The sequence below is a fragment of the Mytilus galloprovincialis genome, chromosome 7, assembly GCF_965363235.1.
Source record: "Mytilus galloprovincialis chromosome 7, xbMytGall1.hap1.1, whole genome shotgun sequence".
NCBI lineage: Eukaryota > Metazoa > Mollusca > Bivalvia > Mytilida > Mytilidae > Mytilus > Mytilus galloprovincialis.
The window spans coordinates 56,096,855-56,124,554 of record NC_134844.1 but is presented as its reverse complement, the minus strand read 5'-3'; the positions used below and the strand labels follow the sequence as shown (position 1 = coordinate 56,124,554).

The following is a 27,700-nucleotide window of genomic DNA, read 5'->3' as shown; positions in this document are numbered from 1 at the left end:
TGCAAGAACACTATATGTTTTTATTGTTGTGATTTTCTTAAGAGACATTAGAATGTGTCAGTTAAACAATTACAGCATTGATAGGGACGATTTAGAAAAATATGTACAAGGTCTCAGAATCATTAGAAATAACAATGGACTACTCTCTATGATAGCTCAACGACAATCAGTTGGGGCTCTCAAAAGATTTACCACCAAAATCAATGGAAATAGATAAAGTGACATTTTTTGTTATCGCTGTCAGGAGTTAAGTCCCGATCACGTTTTGATCGCTGTACTATGATTAAGTAAATGTTTTAAAGGCCATTGTTATCTGCCAACGACAAACATAAGAATTATGATAAACCTTTGTTAATAGAGGGTGAATAGCACGAAATCCAAACAGACCAGGTTCTTGTTTACCCCGCTACCTTTCTTATTCTCCAAATAATGCCTACACTCAAACAACAAGCATAGCCGTGTTTCTAAGTCCCTAATCTATCCTACCATTGTACAAGTTTGGGAGAGTTCTCGACAATGGTTTACAAATGAAAGTGTTTACTGTTAACAAACATGATTGTTAGAAGAATGGGCTGAGATAACGAGTCATCGTTGATGTATTGTAGACCGGGGATAATAATAAGGATTAAGTCGGGTAGCGTTATCAGTGGTAACAAAGGGTTAGATAACGGGACTCTGAGATGAATGATTAGAAAATGACTTTTGTCTCCAGTATAATTTGATGTGTTGCAGGATTTAGTTTGTCTCAGTTGACAAGTTTTTCCGATATTGTTCCTTGACGGATTTACGTTTTGTAGGAGGCTGAGTTTTCCCAGGTTTCAGTAGGTAAAATGTATTTGATAATGTACAATGAGGAAGTCATTCATTGTCTCAGGTTTATAAGTCATTGTTTGAACAGCAGATAAATATTTGTAGTATCTATTTTAATTAGGGGAAGATCAAGGTACATTTTTAAGTAGGGGATGTTTGCACTCTATTTTTATATGTGTCTGAGGAAGATTTTTAAGTGAAATTTTTGGGGCTTTTTAGTTTAAATATTTTTGTTAATTAGGTAATACTCATCTATTTTTTCTATTTTCTCTTTTTAAAAGGGGGATCGAGGGAGGTGTTCTAAAGTGTACCTCATAGTGGATAAAATTTGAAAAGACATTCATTTATTTCACAAATAAGAAATTTCAATCTACAATCACAGGTCAACAAATTAATAACCACAGATGCTTCTTTTTTAATTTGAATAATTTTTTTTATTTACTGCAACCAAAAGTTAGATATTTATGAATTGGATGATCTGCTGTTAAAACTTATGTTATTTTTAGATTACTATTTGATAAATATTTGTCTTTCACACAATTTTTGAAGTTCAAATGAACAGTAAAGAAGAGCACCTAGAGAAAAAGAAAAACCACAGCAAGTCAAATTGCAACAAGTATTACTTTGTATAATTGAACAGAGTTATCTCCCCCTGATAAATATAAAGGTATCATTTTTGAAAGAGTTCATGGGTATTTAAGTACCTTTATCTGCAGATATTTGCCCCATTCTACTTGAGAGTGCACAATGTGAAGAGGTAAAAACCAGAAGTCTTTGTTTTATCTGAAGATGAGTTATCAAGAGGTGCTCCTTATCAGGAGCACAATTACAGAACTGTGATAAGCGCTGTCAACAGAATGTAAAGTAGTCATCATTTATCCCAGGGTGTTTGGCTACTGTTTGAAATAATTTTATTACATCAATTAAGTTCATAATTTAATTCTTTTTTCAGAATTTAAAATTTTAAAATAAAATAGAGAGAAAAACAAGAATTAATTTTATGAATATATTGCAGGACACAGATACCAGTAAATTAGCATTCAGCTAAAATTTTAAAATGAATGTAATTGTGATAAAAAACAGAATTACCATTTATTGTATAGCAACAAAATTATTTCAAATAATTGAAATTAAAAGTAAAATGATGAACAGATATTTTTGATGCAGTTTATGGTATATACATATATGGCAACAAATTTCAAAACAAAAGGTTATTGTGCAGTACAATTTGATATTGCACTATTGCAAATTAAGATTCAAATTAGTGGCGTCATCAGTATCAGAAATGTTTGAAACAGTTTTAGAAGCTTTGTCAAACAATAAAAGGGCTATTGCATGAAAATTGGTGCATATTATCCCTGGCATAATCTATATTTCACTCCCAAGTAATAATGGAGTATAAAAATCTATTATGGGCAATATTCATGCGATAATCATATAATACTTTTTGAAAAGTGTGCTGGCAAGTATAAAGGTTTTCAGTACTCCATCAATACAGTACCAGTCCAAAAATGTGACATTTGTTTTAGATAACAGTTTGATTGAATGGCTTACGGGAGAGGAGATTGTTGAAAATGTTTTGTTTCAAATCTAAGGTCAACACAATTTGATAGGCGGAGGTATTGTAGTGCATATAATTTTTGTTTGGACCTTTATACAAAGTCTGTCGGTATTGTAGTGCTTTACTTTTGTTTGGACCTTTACACAACGTCTGTGTCAAATATATTTACAGATATGTTCCATTTATTGACGTCACAATTAAATTTGTTGCTAAAGATATCATATCTAGATATACTTGGATTCATTATTTTTTGTTAGATACCAATTTTCCTTGTTTTTTTGTGGGTACAGGTGAACCACAAATTCAAACGTTCATGAAATTACAAATTTTCTATCGGGCTGTAAGCAGACTTTGTCAATCTACGAAATCACATATCCACGAAAAGGCATGTTTTCTGAAAACTGGGAAACTTTCGTTTAAAATAAATGAATCTACAGTATATAACTTGTCATGTGTAGGATGTAGCCGATGGGCGAGGCAAGAACTGCTCTCCCTTCCAGAACACATGACATGTGTTTCTTATAACTACCAATCTTTTGGGGTAACAGATTGAGAGGATTATGTGTGAAAGTAAACTGTTGCTTTTCTTGTCTTCTCTTTCTTTTGAATTTGTTGTTTTCTCTCTTTCTTTCACCTTAATATTTTGATATTTTTGACATGCTTGATGTCTTTTTATTTTTCTTTAACTTTTTTTTTCAACTTTTATTTATGCTGTATGATTCTTTCCCTTTGAAAAAAAAAGTCATTTATATTTAATTCTTCATGAATTATAGTTAACTGTCTTGCAGCAGTGAACATTTTCACGTAATTACTAAGAAGTAAGGCAGTTAAGACAGTTGAAATTGTTTATATGTGAATTTTCAATTATTTGAATCAAACATCCTCATTATCTTAGGTTTATCTTGATTCATGGATTTTAACAGAGCTCATTGTTTATTGTTATATTCTGATAACTAAGTAAATATCTTATCTGCTACAGAAATTGTTCAAAAATATGATGGTTCAAAGGGATCATACAAGCATTTGTCAGTGTAGTATTATAAAATTTTGACTTAACACAGATTTTTGCTTGACCTTCTGAATTTAGTTGTGATGTGTTGAGAACAAATGTTCATTTTAGTGACCTAGAGATTTATTAGCGAAATAGATACACAAGAGTCAAATTAGAAATTCATTTTTTTTGTTGAAGTTTTTAAAGATTATCTAGGATGATGTTTTATCTATCTTTAACAGTTTTACTGTACTTAATGTCTCTTCTTTTTCAGTAAAAAAAATTGAAAGTTTATGTATTGAGATTGATATAAGGGGATTTAAGTTTTTTCTGTTGTTTTATAACTTTTTAAAACTAATCTCGTATTAGTAGCACAAATGAAAAGGAAACAGATTTTAAACTTTGTTGTCTATATTTGTAGTTCTAAATTTATCAAAATACTGTTTTTTGCAAGATTATTATTAATCACTGATAATAGCAGTTTATGAATTTTAGTATGTTTAAATTTCTGAAACCACAATTTTGCTAATTATTCATAAGTATTTCAATACACAGGAACTATGATCAGGATTAATGGTCAAATTGCTATTTCAGTCAAATCCATTCCAATTATCCTGACATCATTTTGAAATGTGCCCTTCAATATTTGTATGTATCAACAACCCTTTACCTTATCTTTAATGGGAGGAAATTGCACTTTATTAAAACTGATAATTCAATTGTTATTGTCGACAGGTAAATAACCTGTATATTGGGACCACCTAGAAAAACAATGAAATTTTTAATGATTACTAGTAGAAGGTGAATTGATAAAAAGTAAAAAGTAAATACTAGGTGTGTTGTATCTTTTATTCAATGAACAGTTTTAAATTAAACTGTTTTTAAGATCAAAACGTTATCAAAGTGTTAGGTTTTTTAATTAGAATTCTGAAGTACAATGCGTTCTTGTTTATTGAAGCGATAAACTTCAAGTGTCTTCTTTGCAAGTGTAGAACTGTATGAAGCAGCTTTAGTTTCATTTTCCTTTTTATTGGCATGTCTTCTAGAAAAGGGCAGAGATTCTATAGAATAACTTAGATTGTGTTTGCCTATGTAACCAGTGATACATACAGTTGATAGGCCTTTATGTTTTGTTTTTTGTTGTTGTTTTTTTTTTACACTTTTAATCATATTCTTACTAAAAGATGTGAAATGCAGAAACTAAATTTGCCCACATGTAACTCTGGTAAATCATAGCAAGGTTTGAATCCCCCCTTTTTTGTATGATCAATGCGTTTATATGTTAACAAATATTTGGATCCACCTTTTCTCCTGGGTTGGAATCCCCCTTTTAAAAATGACTGAATCTGTCTCTGAAAAGAAAAACAGTAATGGTTCTTAAGAAATCTTCCTTGGAAGTTTGATATGTGTAAGTTGGCCACCTATGTTCTTGATCCTCCTATTTAGACTGAAGAATTAGACAATTTTTTATCAAAGTCATTGTGAGAAAGCAAATATTTGTCACTCTGTTAACTCTGCACTTCAAAGAAACCCTATGTAAAATGTCATTGCATTTTTTCCAAGGATGTGTTTGCACTATATATAATGTTAGGTATGTGATTTTAATTAGAATCAAATTTGTTTGAAGCAGACAAAAGGCCATTACAGTCACTCATAGTTTTCTTGATTTGTAATAAAATCTAAAACTAACAAAAAGTTAATCTCTCTCCCAATGTCAAAATGAATTATCAAAGTTCTGGATTGCAAGTTATATTAGACTATACTGCTGTTTTTTAGTTTCATAAAGACAAAATATCATAATTAGAATAAGAACCATTGAGTACTTGAATTACAACAGAAGCTATTCATCTGTTAACCTTTTGTTTTTATGCCCCACCTACGATAGTAGAGGGGCATTATGTTTTCTGGTCTGTGCGTCCGTTCGTCCGTCCGTCCGTCCGTCCGTCCGTCTGTCCCGCTCCAGGTTAAAGTTTTTGGTCAAGGTAGTTTTTGATAAAGTTGAAGTCCAATCGACTTCAAACTTTATACACATGTTCCCTATGATATGATCTTTCTAATTTTAATGCCAAATTAGAGTTTTTACCCCAATTTCACGGTCCACTGAACATGGAAAATGATAGTGCGAGTGGGGCATTCGTGTACTGAGGACACATTCTTGTTTATAAATACCTCTGATCTATGAAAATTGAAATAAATTTTATCGACATTTCAAAATTTAGCAGAAATCGTAAGGTTTTGAAACCAGAATTGCTTAGTGAATCCAGCTTGATTTTGTGTAACTTTGTCTGATTATTTGAGTTCCACCTAAGCAGTATTAGTTTTGAATTTGAAACACTTCTTTGTAAAACTAAAATAGAATCAACCTCCTTCAGTAAAATTGATCAACTCGTAAGTGGTTTTTGCTATAAGTCTTACTTTGTTTGACAATTAGACTTATTTTGTTGTTTTAAACATCTTGTAGATTTCTTTTCCTTTCCTTTCTTTTTTCCTTGTTTTTTTTTTTTTGCTTGGTTACTGTCTTATTGATGTATGCAACACCATGCCATGTTTTGTTTATAAGTGAACTGACTATTTGTGGTTCCTGACTGTCGAAACTTCACATCCTTTATGTAAGCCTTCTGGTACTCAATCTAAGTAGTGCATTGTCCTCAAAGTTAAAAAAGGGGGGCCTTGGTGGCAGAGTTGTGTAAGAATATACTACTGTTGTTGTGAGTTTGAACCCGCATCATGCAAGTGCACTCTACTCCATTCTTAATTGACTAGGATTGTCTATATTTTCCTATCAAAGGTCTATGGTTTTCTCCAGGCACTCTGGCTTCCTCCACTCATAAAAAATGAACGCCACGAAATAACCCAAAAGTGGCGTTAAAACACCACTACCAATCAATCGATTAAATAGATTGATAAGAAATTCAGAACTTTTAACTGTAGACCAAAACAACATTCTAATTTACTAAACAGCCTTGTAATTTATGTGAGTCATTTATAAAAGTGTTAAGCGCCAATGATGTACCGTATTATTGCTGAACAATGTCAAGTGGCCCCATTCATTTTTTTTTTAAAAAAAAGGTCATCTTAATGAATTTGAATTCAATTGTTTAATATCAGCTGTTACAAATATGAAAATTTTCCCAAATTTTAGAAAAAATCCTTGTAGACAAATGTAAATTTATCAAGTTTTCTTTGAATGTGTGAGGTACATATTCTATTGAGATTTCAGCTGGTGCGAAAAATTAAATGAGATTGAAAAAATTCATAAGGGATGTCAAAATGTTTGATATTAAAAGGAACCTATTGTTACATATTTACATTTCAATCAATGTTTCAGGGTGTTAGATTTTTGTGTCCATGTCTAAGCATGCCGATGATGTTATTCTGAGGTCCTGTCGAAATATATTTGTATTCATAATCCATATTACAATTCACTTTTGTTGTGTAAATTTTCACAAGTTGGCATGAGGACAATTTGTTTATTTTTGTAAATATAATGCACAGTGAGTCTATTACATTTTATTATTATGCCACGTTTTACAAACCTGATTATTTTTCAATTTTATATATTGAAAAGGACTAGTTCTTTAAAATGGCATTGATATTCACGTTGCAGTGTCAGAGAAATGGCTTATCCTTTATAACTGAATGCATCACAATAGCGAAGATTCTAATTTGTTTTCACACTTTAGAAATGTATTCGTCAAAAACGAACATTGTTACGGGAGAACTGATGTTCATTTATTTCTACAAATTAAATTTAGCTTAAACTCTGTTAAATGAATACTCTATTTACTTGCTGTGCCATTGTGCTGTGCCCACTGAGAACTTTCATTGTTGACAAAATTGTCCATGTACTATTGGTGTATTTGCAAGAAATTAAAACAGATTTTATTAAAGCTTTTTTTTATCAAAGAATTTCCCTAACCGTTGAATGCATTTGGTTTTGCTATTTAGAATGCAATAAACAATAAGTCCCTATCCGTTGAATGCATTAGGTTTTGCTATTTAGAATGCAATGAACAATAAGATTTGATAATGTTCCGAATATTGTTGTTGTTTTTACGTGGACAAAAGCCGAACTTAATTGACCTGTATTCTTGTTGCTGTGATCTTCAGCTTAAATAGACAATAAAAGAAAAAGGTTTTATCAAATAACACAGGTATAATTTTTAATCAACACATAAGCACAGCGTCCAAATATTAATTAAATTCCAACAAACACCGTTAAACAATTTCAATACAAAAACCCCTTCTAATAGCCGTCAATTGCATTGTTTTCTGTATTTCATAGATACTTCCTAAATCTGATCGTAAGCTGAAAGATAAATTAAAATATCTATCGATCATAAAGCCGAATAGAAATTAATTTGTTGATTAGGTTGTTTCTAAATATTACAAGTTTTCTGTTTTATCTGCTCATTGTTCTCCGACACTCTGTTTGTTCAAACGTGAGCAAATATTGTGGTGCACTAGATCGTAAGAATTAATGTAAACCAGTAATAATGCGATTCTATTATTAACGTTTATTAAAAGGTATTGTTCCGAGTAGAAACAATTGGCGAATATGGTAATCTCTATACAAAGATAATTGTGTACCGTAGTACATACAGATCAAGTAGAGACTGAATATTGGAATTTTAATAGTATGAGGTAGACACAATGCAAAGTTTACTGATGCTTAGAACAGTTATAAAAAACCTCTGGAAGTATTTACATAGGAGTGCTTTGTTAGGATAGAAAATTCATTAAAATATAACAGCTTAAATCTTGTGGCATTTAAGTTTTTTTCTGTAAAGGGCAGTTACTCATCATTTACTTCAGGGTAGGCGAAATCTACAAGAATTAGAAATGCACCATTTGCCTTCAACCCTTGAGATTTGCTAGCATCAAAATGGATTCTTACTGTCCTGACAGTAACATGTGTAACATGTCAACCTTTACTGTACTGACAGTTACATATGTTACAACCCTTCCTTACTGTACTGGCAGTTTGATATTTTACAACCCATCCTCACTGTTACTGACAGTTACATGTGTTACAATCAATCCTTATTGTACTGACAGTTACATGTGTTACAACCAATCCTTACTGTACTGAGTTACATGTATTGCACCTAATCCTTACTGTACTGACAGTTACATGTGTAACAACCCATCTTTACTTTACTGACAGTTACATATGTTACAACCAATCATTCCACTTGATACTGTCAATAACATGAGTAACGACCAGTATAACCAAGTCGATACCATTTGTAAATGACAGTGACATGTGCAAGCAACCAGTTTTTTCCTTGGAATAATGTTTAACAATCTCATTCTACTGACAGTTAAATAAAATTACCATGCTTTACTGACAGTTAAGTGTAATGACAACTTTTTACTAACAGTTAAATGTACTGATCTGTTTTTACTGACATTTTTTTCAGTAGCAAAAATGTGAAAGTATGTCTAAAGTTATATACAATAATGTGTAACAAAAAAGTTTGTATGACTAAATTTACATATTAATCATTTGTAAGTTAAATCCTGGTTTTACTATAATTGAATTTGTGACAGGTTTAACTGTAATTGTAATGTCAGTTAATATTTTATGTAATGATTAAGCCAGGGGTTATGTCAGGGAAAGAAATCACTTATAGACTCATTCATTGTGTGAAGTAGGTGAAATGAAAGACAATATACAATTGATTCACGTTTAATTTGCTCCTTATGTTAAATGGTACTTAAACTGCCATTCTTGAGGCTGGGGAGGAGATTTTGTTAGGATGATGAAATTTTAAAATGAGTTTGCAAAATGCAGGTGCTGGTGCTGAAATTTTAAAAAGGGGGAGTTGTCAAGGGTTTCTGTTTGGGATCAGAAGTTATAAGTTCAGTTTTTCTGAGCCCAAAGCTATGGATCAGCTATCACAAGGCTAATGACAAAAATACATAATCATGCAGTTGATTATTTTCCAATTGGCTGTATATCTTTGTCTTGAATTTACACCAGCCTCCATTTATAGTCTATATGGTTTTTTTTTTTGGTCCTTCTGTTGAGGTTAGCTTTTTAAGACTTATTTACTACTAAATTTCTTCTTAGTTTTAAAGGGACAAGCTATTTGCATTATAGCAATGACGGGAAATATAAAACACTTAAGAAAGCTAAAAATATTCAGCTGATTGTATAAATTTTGAATTCATAGATCTGATTTTCTTTTTTTGCTAGAATATTAAATGTTAAGTTGTTATTTTTTTAAATTTGTCTCATAATCCAGAAATTGGTAATCCTATTGTTGATGATATGACTATGGCAAAAAAAAAAAGAAGAAAAAAATTATATTGTTTTCCATCCATTTTAGGTACTTTATTTTTTTTTAAACTAAAGTGTTCTTTCTCAAACTTTTGTTTTGGAAACAAAGGCATGAACAAAAGGACAAAAACTACTTTGTTTTGTTTTTATAACTGATTGTTCGATTGTTCGTAGCTCATTTATAACCTCAAGATTTCGTATATAATTGTTTTAACTTCTCAAGAACCTATAAAAACAAATACATAAATTATGTATTGTAATTTCGTTTTAATTTTTAACAACAGATGCTTGTGTTTGGCAAAAAAAAATGTTGAGGAAATATAAAATGAATGGTTCAAACTGTGTTTGTTTTTTTCGACAACAATGGTTTCTTACTCCACAGTTATATATTGAAAAAAATTGTTCAACAAAAGACGAAATTGTTTAAAACTATTTGACGTAGCCTGATGTTTTTGTTCACAAGAATAAATCCATTCATTTTGTTACTCAGACAATAACTATTCAATTGTTGAACAAAACAATACACCATTGTCAGTCTGCACTTTGCAGCATCCAAGCAAGAACCATAACTCTTGTCTTAATTTGAATTCACTTTTAAGTTGTCAGGAAATAATTTGTTAGTGGATTGAAAATGTCAAGCAGTATGATAAGATGCGAGGCTTTTCTAGAAAAGTAAGTTTTAATTTTTCATTGTTTTATTTTTATTATATTTAAAAGTTTTAATTAGCATTATTGATAAATACTTAATTAATGAGGTATGATTAAACAACAATGTTTAACAGCTGAAGCAATTCAATAGAATTTTTAATCATTTGGGATTTTTTTTTTATGGCATTTGATAATCAGCATGTACATGTAATATGAAAACTGTCAATTCCATTGAAAAAACAATTTATTCAATATACTCATAAATTTTCAATAGAATAGATATATATAAGATACAATTAATGAGTAAAAAATCATTTCTCATTTTCATTAATCTGTATTAGATAAAATGGTTGATTTTTTAAGATGATTTATTTAAGAAAAAGCACAATCATTTTTTTTTTCTATTTTGGATAAAAATCACTGACCCTAAAGTCAATTAAAAAAAATAATAATTATTGATGTTATTATTGGTTGATGAAGATAGGGATGTTTAATGAGGAAGTTTAATGTCTAACCTTACAAATTGTTTGTACATATCTTTTTACAAACAATAACTTAAATTTCAAATGAACCTTGATATTTCAGGCTAAAATATCAAGTTTTCTTCTTTATTTTTCAAGGGAGACAACTTGTTTCACATTGGATTTGATTGATATTTTTTATCTGGCTTAACAAAAGATTTATTGTAGTTAAACAAGATTTGAAATCTAGAAGATTACATACATAAGGTTTAAAAGATGCATTTGCTCTCTTCCCTAGCTTTTCATTGTTGATGAAATTATTCCTGTCCCTCCTGAGAGAATCAACTCACAAAATGAAACTCATAAAAGTAGGGTCAGTTATATTATCATCCAACTAACAAGTAGACTATTGGTTCTCAACTTTTTTCTGGAGTCTTTGGGATGTGGTGCTTGGCATATCATGACTTTATATGCTGTCTTTTTGATATTGTTGGATTGTCTCATTGATTCACACACAACATCTCTGTTTGTTCAAGTTTGTCTTCTATTTTCTTCTTTAAACCATGGTGTCAGTATTAAGCCGTTAGTTTTCATTCTTGAATTGTTTCACATTTGTCATTTTGGAGCCTTTTAACACTGACTATGTGGTTTGGGCTTTAAAAATTTGTTGAAGGGTGTACAGTAACCTATAGTCTTTGATTTCTGTGTTATTTGGTCTCTTGTGGAGAGTTGTGTCATTGGCAATCATGCCACATATTCATTTTTACATTTTATGACTTTTTATTCATGACCCCTTTCCTTATCTTAAAGACAGCAAGTTAAAAGCTAAAAAACATAAGGAGAGCTTATTAATCTGACCCCAATTTCTTTGAAAAGCTGTGTCTTTTGTTAATCTACGTCTTGTAATTTCCAAACAGAAAAAGACATCTGTTTTTACGTCAGAAATGATTATTTAATTTATAGTTGCATTATAACAAAATTTAGTCTGAGACAAATAAAATTTACAGGTGCAGACTTATTGAGTAGAGTAAAAATATAAAAAATATATCAGATAATTTGTAAATATGTACATTCTGCAGGTGCAGGGGACATGCATCGAGGGGGCGTTGCTTTATGTCTGTCAAAAGATTGAATGTTTATGACATCAGAGAAATATAATTACATAACGGGATTACAACTGCATCTTTTGACATTCTTTTATGCAAGTTGTTTTCTGGGTTTGGTCTTGAAATTTTTGACAAATATACTGAACTCAATTACTGCTTAGGCAACTCAGAATTGCCTGAGCTGCCATAATGTTCAGATGTTGACAGTATCTGTATCAGCCTAAATGAGTTAGCTTTAAAAACTTGTTGCTCTAAATATATTGCCCAGGTGTCTGATTTGTATATAAGTTATTTATTTTCTAAAAAAAAACTTTAGAATGACATAAGATAAGCTTAAATATTTTGTTTTTTGTTTGATCAATTGGAAGGCTTATTTTAATAACCTTTTGTGAGATACTTGATACAAAAAAATGCCATTTGAACAGTTCTATTAAACTCTTAAGCATTGTATCCTTCATATGCTGTTCTGTCTTTTTGAACAAGCATGATAACTACAAGTTAGAATTCCACACTTAAGCATTGTTTGTTGCTGTTTCAACCAGCCAGCACCGTTAGCTACTAGTCTGATGATACAGACTAGTAAAAGTTTTAGAACTAGTAAATTTTTTAACAAATTTGTTTAGACACATAACAAAAATGTCTGAATATTTGTATTCAGACTAGTACCCATAGTTGGAAAAGATTTTGATGCAGACCAGGGACTACTTATTTGGCTAGCTTCTTTACTATTTGTGTACTGTAGGGTAGAATAGCTATTAGGCTTAACATAAATAGTATGATAACATTGTTCCTATGTAAGTTTCCCCAAAATAGAAAATATTGCCACTTTTGTACTATAATTAACTAGTGTGATGGCTAAACAAAAAATTTAGTACAAAAGCATCCTCATATCTTCATTCACCATTACAATAAAATTCATTACATATTACAGATGAACAAGATTGATATGTTAATTTCTGAAATTGACTTCCCCTATAAAATCTTGAAATTGAAAAAAAATGATTTGAAGAACCCCAAAAAATACAATCAAGTAAATTTTAGACAATCTCACATCTGTAGCTAATGTTATGTAATATTAACTTCTTGTAATATATCATTGTAGAGTAAGAACGGGAAGAAAAAAATAACTTGATATGAAATTTATCTCGAGTTTACTAATCTATGCTATATCATACATCATTGCATAAAAATGGTAAAGATTCCCCCATAAACCGTGTCTTGTAATTTAGTTTATTTCAAAATTGTATAATGTGGCTTGACTGATCTAACAATAAATTCATTCCAGTGTAAAACTCAAACTGATGATATTGTTGCCCGAATTGGCATCAAATACAATGCTTGTAAATCAGACGCGATATCACGCTCCTAAACAATGGAAAACGATGCAGAATATTTGCATGAACGATTTGTGTATTGGAATTTTTAGCATCGGAATGTTTAACGTAATTCAAGATATTTTGTTAGTGTGATGAATCAATCTATTTGTATTGTTGTCGAACAATTTACTAATTTCATTTACATTTATCACCGAGATTTGTCGCCACCAATTGCTCTTTGGGTTTTTTGTTCAATTTTCTTTTTTGTATGCATGAGAAGGCATTGCATCATATCTCATTTAAAAAAGGGGGAGCGTTATAACTTTTTGGAGTTTTTCGTATTCAAAATGAGGAAAATGCTATATTAAGTTTTCTGTTTCTTTTATGATCTTTATTCTGAAGACATTGCATCATATCCCTGTCAAAAAGAAGGGGGAATCATGTTTATTTCATTTTTTTGTATTCAAAATGAGCAAAATGCTATATAAAGTTTTCTATCCTTATACTGATCATATCCCTGTCAAAAAAGGGGGAAATCATTTTAATTTCAATTCTTGATATTCTGAATGAGCCAAAATTTCTTTTATGATCATAATATTCTGCAAGTTGATATAAGACACCTATACATTAGCTTGATGCATAATCTAATTTCTTTTGATATCTAACATCTATGACGATCAAGCACTTGGTAGAATCATTTAGAGTTGATTTAGGATCTATTTACTGTTATGACTTTGTCGGTCCATAAAAAATAACAATACTTCACTGTGAGGGTTCTTTTTGTTAGAATCCTTAGCATTTGACATTATAACAGCTTTATTGTTAGACAAACGTCCCAAAGTTTCGACAAAACTATAATTTAGAATAATTAGTTGTCATTTCTTTATTGAACAATATAATTGATGTTTCAGACTACCTTAACCCTGGTCGCACATGCTATATTTTTCCATTTATATTATTTCGTCAAGATTGAAAAAAAATATATTTGAATTGTGTTGTGTACATTGTTATCTATGACGATGAACTTGGAAATAAATTATATCGTTTATTTCATTCATTTGAGTATAATGTTATCTGTTAATATTTCAATGTTTGAACGTAATAAGTTGGCCACTCACACGGGCCAAAGCAAACGTTGTTCCTTTTAAAACCAATCATTTTCACGTATTAATTTATTTACACGATTTCTAAGTAGCTAACTGTTAAAATTTCTGGTCAATTAAAATTATATCAAATATCAGCTGTATTAAGACCACCGGTTATACGAGAACAATAGATATTACGATAGGAGAAAAACTTCACTTAGACAGAGACTGGTATTTACTTAAAGGGTCGCACTTCTATCAATGACCTCAGGGTGTCAACACAATATTGTACCACATATATTTTACGACGACTTCTACGGGAGTAGGATTGTGGGGCGGAGAAGTGAAGAAACTTTGTAAATGACACTTAGCCGAGGTCTTTAATTAGTAACATTTATCGATGTACGTCCCAGTTTAACGTAAAATGAGATGTGATCTTCTAGACTATAAAGATGAAGTGGAATTTACATTTAATCATGGGTAGGTCTTTTTTTTTTTCTTTAATATTATTAATATGTGATATTGTTCAGTTCACATTTATTGATTCCGTCAGTTCTATGCTTTATCTCTAAATCCCTGTATAGCTTCGAAAGCCTATTCAGATGTTTAACTTTTGTCAATATATCAATGTAGAATAGAACCATTGTTATCAAGTCATTTCTTACAAATTTATTTTATTGAATAAAGTGATAAAACTAATTTAAAGTAAATGATTTGGATTTAGCATTCCACAGACAGGGACTAAAAATTGATCGAGAACGACCAGAAAATTGATATTTTTCTTACGCTTCTTTCAAATGCAATATTATTATCTGTAAAGGCATTGCGATGATATTCACACATCAAAATACTGGTAGGAAAAATTATCTTTTGTATTTCCTTTGCTCATTAAAAGATTGTCCCTCTTCAGTTTAAAATTACAAATTTTCGGTTTAAAATTACAAATTGACAGTTTTAATTTGCACTTTACTTCGCATATTTATAGAGATTTAATTTTAATGTCAATTATGTAAATAAATAGACTTTGTAGCATATTAATTGTTGGTTAAACTCTTCATTTCATAATTTGTACTTTTATAAAGTTATACTTATTATTAAACACACTTACAGAAATAGTTTAAATCTACTTCAGAATACAAAGTTAAAAGCTTTTATGCAGTTAGTGATATTTATCTTTCAATTTTAGTCTATGTATGGAAAAAAAGTTTATAAATCATTTTACTTTTGATGACCGAATTAATGAAATCTTTTTAGTGTGGGATCAGATAAAAAAGACTTTTCCATAAAATATGAAATTCAAATGGTAAATTTAATTTTAAATGTTGCAGAATTGGGATTTTGCTATACATTGTTATACATTGTATCAATTTTAGCTAAGATTTTTCATAGATAAATCTGAGGTTTATAAAAGCAAGTTTAATGAAAAAAATCTTTTAACTTTGATTTTTATTTGTCATGGTATGATAGTATCATAGTCTCATAGTGGTAGCTTACACTTTAAATCATTGTAAAGTTATATATGGAAAATTAAGATATTTTACTGATCTCAGCTTAAAAACTTTAAAAGGAAACAATATAAGCTCTCAAATTTCATCTTGGTTATGTTAGTGAAAGAGATAACTTATTTACACCTATTATTAAAATCTTCTCTATTTGTATTCTCTGTTATGGATCTTATAATGTTGACAGAGAGTTATTCCCCTTTTTTGAAGCATTTTTTCATTCTAAATGACAGTTTTATCAAACTGCCAACTCCATTAATGTTTGGAATTTTATTTATGTGAGAATATTACATAGACATCATGCTTTTTTTTTTTTTACATTTGCTTAAAATTTATTATACTGCTTAAAAATGACAATAGTCACAAAACTGACACATTTTTTTCATGTTTCTTTCATGTACATAGAAATACCAAACTCAAAGAGTGACACATTTCCAAATTATCTCAAAAGATAATTAGAAATAAGAATTTGTTTAATAGTTGATTGAAATCATAATCTTTCAGTTTTAAAGAATTGATCTGAATTCATAAGTGTCCTGGTGATTCATGAAATACTTGCCACTGTACTTGCTACTGGACATTTAGCAAGTAAAAAACAATCAACCAATCACACCCTATTACTTAGTTATTAATATTGAGTGATCTCTTTTTGCTTCTCTGACTAAAACTTTATGAAAATTGAAAGTTAATTTTTATAATTTTGGGTGAATAAGCTTATTATAATTATGTTGTTTTAAACTTTTCAAAAGTGAAATGCTGACAGTTAAGAGTTTGTTGACTGTGGACATATTTTAGCCACTTTTTATTATATGTGCAGTTTGATCTATAACTGATATGTTCCCATTCATTATTGATTTAGATAAACCATTTTTTTTTAATTTTCATTGGATACTGGTCTGAGAGCAATGCTCATATAAATTAATAAATAAAAGTAAGAACGAAATACTAAAAATTGAATTTATGAACAAACCATCTGTAAAAATCAAAAGACCAAATAAAATGTAAAGATCTATATCTTTATAAATATTAAATATTAATAAATATAATGACATTTGGCTCTTTTATGTTTTGTCATGATATGATCATAATTGTGATTTATGAAAAATGTCCACTCTGAAATTAAATGGCCTATAGAGGAAAACCACCAGAATAAAGTCTTTAACACAAATGTTCTGGTACCCACCTACTGGGTTACTGTTTGTTCTGCTTCCCTCCCTACTGATTTACTGTTTGTTATCTCTTTATACTGTTATCTCAGCATCTCTCTGAACAAAGTTCTGTGGTAAATTCTTGGGCCATTTACAACACAACAGGACACCTTTCTAACTCTATCAAAAAATCATGATTTAAAATGAAAATGATTCTTTTATCTATAACATTAGAGATGTTGTTGTTTTATCCTAGCTGCTTGTTGACTTTATATAATTTTTATCATAAAATTCTTGACACTTTTTGTAAGAAGAAAAATGTGTTAGTTTTTTTGAAAGAGATGACATTTAGAGATTGGCATATTTCTTACATTTCTTATTTTAATTTGTAAATATTTTTAGCTGCATTTTTTGACAGCTGAAGTAAGCAAGAGATTTATTTTGCCAGTTATATTATATTAGCTTGATTAATATATGCATGTTTTGCATTTGTGAAAAAAGCCAATTGAATTCCAAACTTTGAAGTTGAATTTAGTTTTTGTAAGATTTAAGATTTAGATTTTGTCTATTTTCAGCAATATTACACCACTTTTTGTTTGTTTTAGTAAGTTCTTTCTTATTCTTATATCAGTCCTGTTCAGTTACGCTAATTTTTTATGTAGAAAGGGCCTTTGATGCTGTAAAATCATTAATGCTACTGAGTACTCTTATCAAGTTTTCTATACATCCCCCCCAATTTTCTCTGAATTAGGAAATTTTGTTTATCCCAAATTTTGTTTTTAAAAACCTTAGACACAAACCAACATTTTGTTCCAGTGTTCTATTCTCCTTTAGTTTATCAATGTGAACCTTTATGAAAGTATTGCTAAATATTACATAACTTTCCATTTTAATAAGCGGAACCTTCCTTATCCAAATAATCAGAGTTCTCAAAATCTGGCGTGTTTGTGTATCATAAGACTGCTTAAATAACCATATCTTTAGCACCTACCAAAAGCCAGGATTCCTGTTGTGACTGCTTTATACATTATATAACCAGACTTATTATGTTATTTAATTTTATTGGTTTTCTAGATCGTTAATAATTAGTTCATATGCTGACAGACTTGTCAGTCAGTAATCAGCAGGAGGCAAGGGGAGATAATCTAATTAATTATCAGCAGATAATCATGTTTGATCACTGATCATCATGATAAGCAGTGATTGGCAGATATTGGCTAGAATTGATTGTTCTGAAGAGTTCCAATAGTTTATTTATTGATGAAACAATGGTAGCTATTGCTACATAGATTTGAAATAATGGTCACTGCTTGGCCTTCAGCAATGAGCAAAACCCATATTATGTAATTCAGCTATGAAAGACCCTGACTTGACAAAAGTGACAAAAAACAGCTTGATATAAATGACAAACCAATATGGTAAATTGAAGAAGATTAAATGACAAGACAGCAACCAACATCACATGACAAGACGGCAACCAACGTCACATGACAAGACAGCAACCAACGTCACATGACAAGACAGCAACCAATGTCACTGTAACAGTAAAAAAAAGATAAGAAACAAAATGCTGGAAGACAAATAAAATAACACTTGGTCATTTGACATTTTCAATTGCTATTTTAAATAAATTTATTGAAAATTTCAAACTTTTCATGGATCCTTTGAAAATGATGAATTGTCCTTGTACAAATATAGCATGATTTTCTATTGTATTCTTAAGCCTTCTAAGGGACAACATTTTGGAAGTTATTTGGATAATTTATAACCCGCATCATCTTTTAAAATCAGAAACAAAATTGTTTACCATCCCATCTTTTGATGCCTCGTTTCACCCATTGTGTATGACAATGCAGTTAACGACTATATCGGCCTTTGATGTACTGAAAACTTCAGAAAATAAAACTGATGATAAAAGAAAATTCTATTCTTACAAACAGCGGGACTATTATTGAAAAACATTATGTCTTTATATATGGAATATTAGAGACAGGAGCCCCTTTAACGTTTGAAAAGTAAAATATAAAATTTCTGACCGGATTACAAAAGAAGGGGGTAGAATTGATTTGTCATAGTACATCATTAAATTCAAATTGTTCGGCATTTAAATCAACTTTTAGTGTTGTTTGATTTACTTTCTATTTTTCAGCTTGGCTTAATATATGCTTTTCTCCTCTAACAACACAAAAGAACATTTTACAAATGCATAAGAACTTTTTTTTATATGTTTTGTAATAAAATGATAAAACTAGTTGCATTTTAAACATTACACGAATGACATACCGTTTTTTGTTAAGGATTAAATGATTGTTCAGACTGGGAAGCAACTAGATTTTATAATGTATAATTTTAATAAATCACGTTTATAATTATGTTATTTTGAAATTCTTACTTTTATCGTTAAGTTCTGTCAATTATCAAAATTAAAGAAAAAGTAAAAGTAGGTCCGCCAAAAATAAATCATGGTTCACATTAAGTCGTATGTACTTTACTTACAAAGTTAAATACAGACACAATTGAATTTTAAATTGAAATATAAATAATTTCTATGTTGTTGAGTGAAAGTCTTATTTTAGAAGTAAAAATCTGTTCCTTTAACAATAGCTTTAATCGGGAACGTTTATATTCGGTGTTTCAATATTAGGATAAGTAATTTTTGGCGGCTGTTGAATTTGGCCCATTGTAATCTTTATTGTTACAAAACAGCGGTATTTGACTTCTGTTCAATGTTACATTTAAATTCAATTGTTAGAAGAAAAGAATAGTTTAAACAATTAATTTTCACCTCCAGTTGTTTTTTCAAGGAATGGAAGTGTTAAATACTTTAATTATTCTTTTCTATGAAGATAATATAAAGTTAAAATATTAGTTTTGAATTTAAAAGTTAGGTCTTAATATCAACTGTTTTGTAAATCAAAAAGAATATATAGTCTAGGACTCTAGGTGTACTATGGTAAACTATACTATCTGAACTTTAAAGTTTTAATTTGGGAAATATGGACTTTTGGACGTTTTGGTTAGGTATGTGTTTTGATTTCTTTTCCTTTTTAAGTGTCCAGCTATCTGGTCAAGACAGAAGAGTTGACATATTTTTGTCAAGACACTTAAGATTTGATGTTAAAAGAAATAGATCTCATTGGATTGGTCCCTAGTTTATAGGAAAGTTTTAGTAACTTTGCAAATAACATAATTGTCAATGGAATAAACGCATTTTGTTGGTACTTAATTGCATGGTTTTTGTCGAGCCTGCAACTTTTGTTGCAGAAAGCTCGACATAGGGATAGTGATCCGGCGGCGGCTACGGCGGCGGCGTTAGCTCACTTCTTAAAAGCTTTATATTTTAGAAGGTGGAAGACCTGGATGCTTCATACTTTGTATATAGATGCTTCATGTTACGAAGTTTCCGTCAGTCACATGTCCAATGTCCTTGACCTCATTTTCATGGTTCAGTGACCACTTGAAAAAAAAGTTCAAATTTTTTGTAATGTTAAATTCTCTCTTATTATAAGTAATAGGATAACTATATTTGATATGTGCGTACCTTGCAAGGTCCTCATGTCTGTCAGACAGTTTTCACTTGACCTCGACCTCATTTCATGGATCAGTGAACAAGGTTAAGTTTTGGTGGTCAGGTCCATATCTCAGATACTATAAGCAATAGGACTAGTATATTCGGTGTATGGAAGGACTGTAAGGTGTACATGTCCAACTGGCAGGTGTCATCTGACCTTGACCTCATTTTCATGGTTCAGTGGTTATAGTTAAATTTTTGTGTTTTGGTCTGTTTTTCTCATACTATATGCAATAGGTCTACTATATTTGTTGTATGGAATAATTGTAAGGTGTACATGTCTAGCGGGCAGATGTCATGTGACCTTGACCTCATTTTCATGGTTCAGTGGTCAAAGTTAAGTTTTTGAGTTTTGGTCTTTTTATCTAATACTATACGCCATAGGTCAACTATATTTGGTGTATGGAAGGACTGTAAGGTGTACATGTCCAACTGGCAGGTGTCATCTTACCTTGACCTCATTTTCATGGTTCAGTGGTTATAGTTAAATTTTTGTGTTTCGGTCTGTTTTTCTCATACTATATGCAATAGGTCTTCCATTTTTGTTGTATGGAATGATTATAAGGTGTACATGTCTAGCGGGCAGATGTCATTTGACCTTGATCTCATTTTCATGGTTCAGTGGTCAAAGTTAAGTTTTTGAGTTTTGGTCATTTTATCCAATACTATATGCCATAGGTCAACTATATTTGGTGTATGGAAATATTTTATGATCTTTATGTCAGTCGCGCAGGTTTTATTTGACCCTGACCTCATTTTCACGGTTCATTGCACAGTGTTAAGTTTTTGTGTTTTGGTCTATTTTTCTTAAACTATAAGTAATGGGTCAATATATATGTTGTATAGAAGCATTGTTAGCTGTACATGTCTGCCTGGCATGGTTCATCTGACCTTGACCTCATTTTCAACGTTCATTGGTCTTTGTTTAGTTATCTTGGTTAATGTTAAGTTTATGTGACAGTTGTAATTAAGCTTAGCTTTATACTTAGGACTATCAACATAATATCAATGATTAGTATAGAAGGCGAGACATTTCAGCGTGTGCACTCTTGTTAAGTCAACATATTATGGTACCCAAGGAAACAATTTGCAAAAAAAAGGTTTCATGCTTCCATCACATTGATTGGTATGCTTGATACAGTTTCAGGTATCCATGACTTGACCTTTTTTCATATATTTTCCCTCAATATGTCATCAAATACCCCTCCCACTGGCATTCTGTCATCAAATATCCATCCCTCCCTCATTGAACGTGCGGGTACAAATTAAAGAACTTTCACCAGGTAAATACAGATACAGGGTAACGTTACGGTACAAGAGCCACAGTTAGAAAATTAACAGTTTGTAAAAACTACCGTATTCATAAAAGGCTTCAGATTCAGCGGACTGTAACCACACTTTACACGTCATTGAGTTGATATAGATGTCATACTATTGTATTTTCAATTTTTATGATAATTCAAAAAACTTTTGTTGTTGGTTATTTGTTATTTTTGAATTTCAATAAATATTATTCCCTTAACACATCATGCGTCAGATTACATAGAGAGGTAGACTAAGCGCATTGTCGAGTAAGTACTGATGTAGCTTTTAGATATAGGTGTGGAGTTAAATGTTAAAATAGTAAAATGTTCCTGAATTTTTACTCTAAATTAATGTTTAATTGTTAAACAAGTAATTGAAAAGTTCCGATATTTGAAAAAAAATAAAAAAAGATTGAAATATTGTGATACTTAATGACCATTTTTACTTGGAGTTCATAAAAATGTAAATCTTTTCAGCTAGAAATTGAAATATTAAGATTTGATGAGAGACAATATCTTTCTCTTCATTATTTAATTATTGTTAAGACAAATCGGATATCACATGTATGTCCTCTTTGATTTGATTTGTAATGCCTAAAAATATACTTTTGTTGGTGTGACGATTTTGCACGTCGTGATATTTAAATTGCATATTAATGATAAATAAATATAAAAGTTATCAAAATTTGAAGATTTAAATTGATGGTTATTTTCCATGCACTTTTATACATATTTCAAAAGTCATATGTTGATTTATAAAGATGACTGGGTATTGGGGGGTTTCCCTTGTTTAGAGTTGCAGATTTCACAATATCAATAGGAAAAATTCCATTCATTTAATCAAAAGAATAAAGACAGGATTTTGAGTTTATACATTCAGTTGTCATTTGATGAGTACCACACAACAAGGTCATGATTCTCTGACCAGTAAAGGTATACATACATATTTCCTGTTTAATTCAGAACTCCACGTGAGGGACTTCTTCTGGTAGGCCAACATTATCAAGGGAGACCACTGGATATTAATTTTCCTAATATTGAATTGGCAGGTTTCTGTTTAGTTCTGAACTCAACATGTGGCACTTTTTTGTATTTGTCACTTGATTAAACATTTGTAAACAGAATAAAAGGTTATTATATCTTGTTGAAGCAGGTTTTATAATCATATTAGCTTCTGTATTTTATATGGACTATTTTCAGTTTATATTATAGCCATTTAAAACTATGATATGACTTCAAATTGTAAAATATCAAAGGAAACAAAATGCTGGAAAGTCAAAGGGTATCTTATATAAAACTGTATAACATTGTTTACTTTAAAACATTTTTATTGTTTTCTTTTCCTTTTGTAGTTTGACTATTCTGTTTTGAATTTCTTTTATGTTAGAAATTTTCTAAAAACAAACTTGATAAAAGTTTTTAAATTTGAATTATTTTTATGGATAAGTCTTTGTGAGCAATAAAATTATATAAATTGACTAAGTGTAGAATCTTCTTTTCGAACGATTATACAAATTGAAAAATAAATTTATTTACAGTTTTAAAACAATTTGCACAAATTGCAAATTGACGACATTAATGCTTGTCTCATTTCGACATTTCGCGAGACGTTGCTTTCTTGTAATGGCATGTTGTACGATAAGAGGAAAACAACAATAAGACAATTTCAAGCAGACAATGAGCAATAAATAAGCCGGTTTCATTGCGTTTTACTTTAATTTGGGACCAAGATAGTCACTGTTATAGGTTTTATGGCCGAGTTTGATTGCGATAGGCTTTTAATATCTTCCATTTTCAATACAATCCTCGGTAACCCTTTGCAACAATTTAGCCTAATAGAAACGAATAAATGGATAAACTAACAGCCTTAATTGTACAAAGTTCTCTTGTTTTATGCTTTTTATGTATTAATTACAGGCTTTTAAATAATTATTCTTATTTGATAGAGATCATTAAGAAAGGATTCCTCCACTTAAAAATAGTACTTAGATTTATTGCAATAAAAACGATGAATTGTTATTTTTTTCTAAGAGCCCACACAAAGACAAGAATTTGTATATATGTGGCATTGGTAATAGACACAAGTTATTGTCCTTAAGAGTTTTAGTTATTTCTAGATACTATAATCACAATGATGATTTTGTTAAATTATACTTAATGCATTGAATTAAGCATACATACAGCATTCTGAAAGTTTTAATTTAAGAAAGAGTTATCTCCCCTTTTTCAAATTAATTTCTTTTTTTAAAATGTTGGTAAAAGTATCAGGAATTAATAGACAAAACTAATGAAATATCTCTGAAACATTTAACTGTAGACTGAGATGGCTCTTGCCTTCAATGGCTCAAACAAGTCATAAAAAGGGCCAACATGATGATGCATCATTGCAACAAATGGACTAATAAATGCAACAGTAGTATTTGAGAGTCAGAATATGGTACTTGATCAACATCAATGGTCCTTAATTCTACTCCATAGCAGTTTTTACACTTTTCCTGCAAGCCTATGCTTGAAAAATTACTATATCAAATCTGTCACAGATTGTTCTAAAGGGCTACATTTCACAAAAAAACATCCAACTTTAATTGAAAGTATGTACAAAACAATGTTTATTGAATTGTAAGATCTGCAATCATTTTCTGTGTAAATTTTTTGTGTGCAAATCTTGGCCAGGCTTATATAGACTCGATCCTTACAAATCTTGGCCAGGATTATATAGACTCGGTCCTTACAAATCTTGGCCAGGCTAATATAGACTCGATTCTTACAAATCTTGGCCAGGCTTATATAGACTTGATCCTTACAAATTTGTCTTGAAAATCTGTGAAAGAGAACTTTTTTCATATTGAATGCATGGCAGTTCTAATTAATGAAGAGGACAGATAAACTGAAGAACACATTTTAAATAAATAACACATTTGTTTACTTTTTTGAACATTTACATCAAATTGCGTATTGTAAAGTTGAATAAATTTGCATATTTTTTAATAGGTAGGTATAGAATAATAACTTAAATTCAGTTATTCTTTTCCGCATTATATTTTGAGATCTAATCGACTTGGAAAGTGCATCTGCTTCTATAACGAACAAAGGACCGAAAAATGTTATTATAAACGTAAATATAGTATTTCATAATAGAGGTTTAGTATTCCAATAAAACATATGGGAGAGATCTGTCGGGGAACAATACAGATTGTATAATACTTATTGTGTTTGGGTAATAGGAGGGGACCAACACGTTATGATTAAATGGGACAGGGTAAAAAGGGAAGGAATGCATATTGTTAAATTTTGGAAATTGTCATACAATTATGGATGGTAAGGGGTCAATCAAAGGTGTTTGACGTAAGAAAGCATAGAAAAAGTTGTAAAATGTGAAATACAGGCTTTCACTTTTTTATTGTTACGAGTCACAACAAAAGAGATTATTTTTATTTTTTTCATATCTCCTGTTTAAAAATTCCAACATGAAAATTTAATTATATTATGACGGTTTATTAAATTTGAAAAAAAAATCTTTGCCAAAGAATTAATGATTACCTTAAAGAATTTGTAGACTATAGTAGGTACATGCTATGAACCTGGCTCACTGGTTATCTAAAGTTTAAAGCCAGTATGAACCCCCCCCCCTTTTTTTTATGTCTTTAAAATGAAGAAAGACAAGATGATAGCAATATGTTAAATCTGAAAATTTTATTTATCAACAAAGGAAAAGCTTGCAAAATGTTAAAAATAACCAAATTAACAATTCTCTTTCTTAAAAAATAGTGGGCGATAGACAAAACATAAGTAAGTGTCCTGAAATGACATTACCCCCTACCAGGCCTCATTACAAGGACTGTGGGAATTGTGGAACCAAGCAGCTGTCAAACTTATTGTTTCAAGGAGGAAGATGTAAACACAGGACAAGCCAAAGTTTATTTTCATTCAACCTGCACTTAAGTTTACAGCGCTAGTGCATCCCAGCAGGAACAAGAAACAGGAATGCCTTTTGTCTACGATAATATAATTATATCTAATGGGTGTATAATTAATGACCCCTTTGTGGTGTGTGTTTGTTGTGATTAGGTCCTTTTGGGTTTATGGTCTGTTTACAAGTAATTTCGTTGAACATCAGGAGGCCCTTGTACTATGGAGCAGTGGTGTAGTTTTAATAAGAGATTTGTGTTGGTTTTATAAGCTAAGATAATTTGATTAAGGGTAATTGTGTGTTTATTAAGTGCTTTGTAATGAAAGGAAAATCTCATGTCAGACAACTTATATTGTCCATCAATTTTTTTTGTATTAAACAGCATGAAAAATTGATGAGATTTGTCTTGTGTTTGTTATCAGAAAATTTGTGATAATATTTTGTTATAATCATTTTCTGTTCAAAACTGAAAAAAATAATGTCAAAATTATTTATGTAACCATTGAAATTAGAAGGAAATACTAGTTTATTAGAACTTTTTTCATTTAATCATGCAGAAATAGATTCTATAAAAAAAAATGTCCTTAAAATTCTAAATCCGTTCTTTAACATAAGAACAACAATGACAAATCTAATGTGCTACTATTTGATTGGATGTTATGGAAAAAAATAATGTAAAAATATTTGTTGATGCATCCTATTTAATCTGACCTTTTTACCTGAAGATTTTAATTTCTTTTTAAAATATTTGTCTCTGTATTATATCATTCAAAAACTTAAGCCTAAATTTTTCACAATGACTGCACATTAATATTTTGGCCACGCCCCCAAAAATCATCAAGTATGGAAAAAAGCAGAATCATGGCAGCAATGACAGTTAAAGCAGTTAAGTAATTATGAAGCCATCCCATTAGTACAATTATCTGTATATTATAATGCAGATTTCAGCACCAATCATCAGCTACTTAAGAATGTCATTAAACAGATAACCAAGGGAGATAAACAGGATTTTCTGACATAACTAACGTTCCTTTGTCAAGTTAAACTGTTACAGATGTAACTACAGTCGATTAACCCCAATTTAACACAATTATAATCAGTGCTACTGGTAATCATTCTTTGTTTTCATTACACAGAGCTCTGTATAAAAGTTAGATATGGTTATTAATGATGGAGGAGTGCAGCAGTGGCAGATCCAGGAGGGTTCTGGGTATTGGACCCCCTCCCCCTATTTTTTTTGGATGATCATTACATCTAAATGGGGACATATAGTTGGAACCCCCCTTTATCCTGAGTTGGATTCTATGCATTGTTTTTTTTTGTATACATCTGCTTATTTCAATTGAAATAATGTGTGCTTTTGAAAAAAAAATCCTTATGAAATTTCACACTTTTAAACATAAAGTCATTTTAGTCTAATTTACATTGAATTTTATTGTTCAGTTTTTTCCTTCCTTAAAATTTTAGTATTTTTTGCTTTACTTCATTGCTGTTCATTTTTTGGTGCTCAACTGTAAAATTATTGTTTTCTAGTTGATTTTGTGTTGGTTTTTTTTTGCTTTGGTTTGCAGCTTTACTGACCTTTTTATACTTACCATTTTACGACCCATTGTTTTACTTTGATGTTTTTGGTACTTAGCTGTGTTTGAAAGGTTACACATTATTAAGGAATCTATTGTTGATTATTAGGTGCACTTGATTAGCTACATCTTCAAGCATTGTTTAAACAAACAAAAATCAGCAGTCAAATGCTTCTATTGACATGAAAGGGGCACCCCATGGGGTTCTCTACTTAGGTGCTATATGTTTACTGGCATGTAATGGCATTTGTGATGGATGGTTGTCACTAGCAGAATGAGGAGAATGTTTTAGAGAGATAAATTCTGTAATTACCAATTGTTGTTCAAAAGCTGCTGCGTCTTTATTTATACCATTCTAAGTGTTAGTTCTTAACTGAATTTGATTGGTAACTAAACAATGCTCAATTCTGTTTTTTAAGAG

General features: G+C 30.4%; 1 protein-coding gene across 5 annotated transcripts in view; it reads left to right on the top strand.

The window, feature by feature from the left end:
- Positions 1–680: 680 nt before the first annotated feature.
- The window catches only part of LOC143083331 (uncharacterized), a 74,481-nt gene continuing 47,461 nt past the window's right edge, over positions 681–27,700 (top strand). Inside the window, exon 1 of one of the 5 annotated variants that reach the window (XM_076259598.1) lies at positions 681–821. Coding sequence is in view for 2 of the 5 variants with exons in the window: in XM_076259591.1 (XP_076115706.1) it covers positions 14,689–14,744 (56 nt within the window). In the remaining 3 variants the exon portion in view is untranslated. Of the gene's footprint in view, positions 826–10,264; positions 10,321–14,463; positions 14,745–19,916; positions 19,936–27,700 lie in introns of those variants that run through there. The other 4 variants (XM_076259596.1, XM_076259592.1, XM_076259591.1 and 1 more) reach the window with 4 other exon arrangements.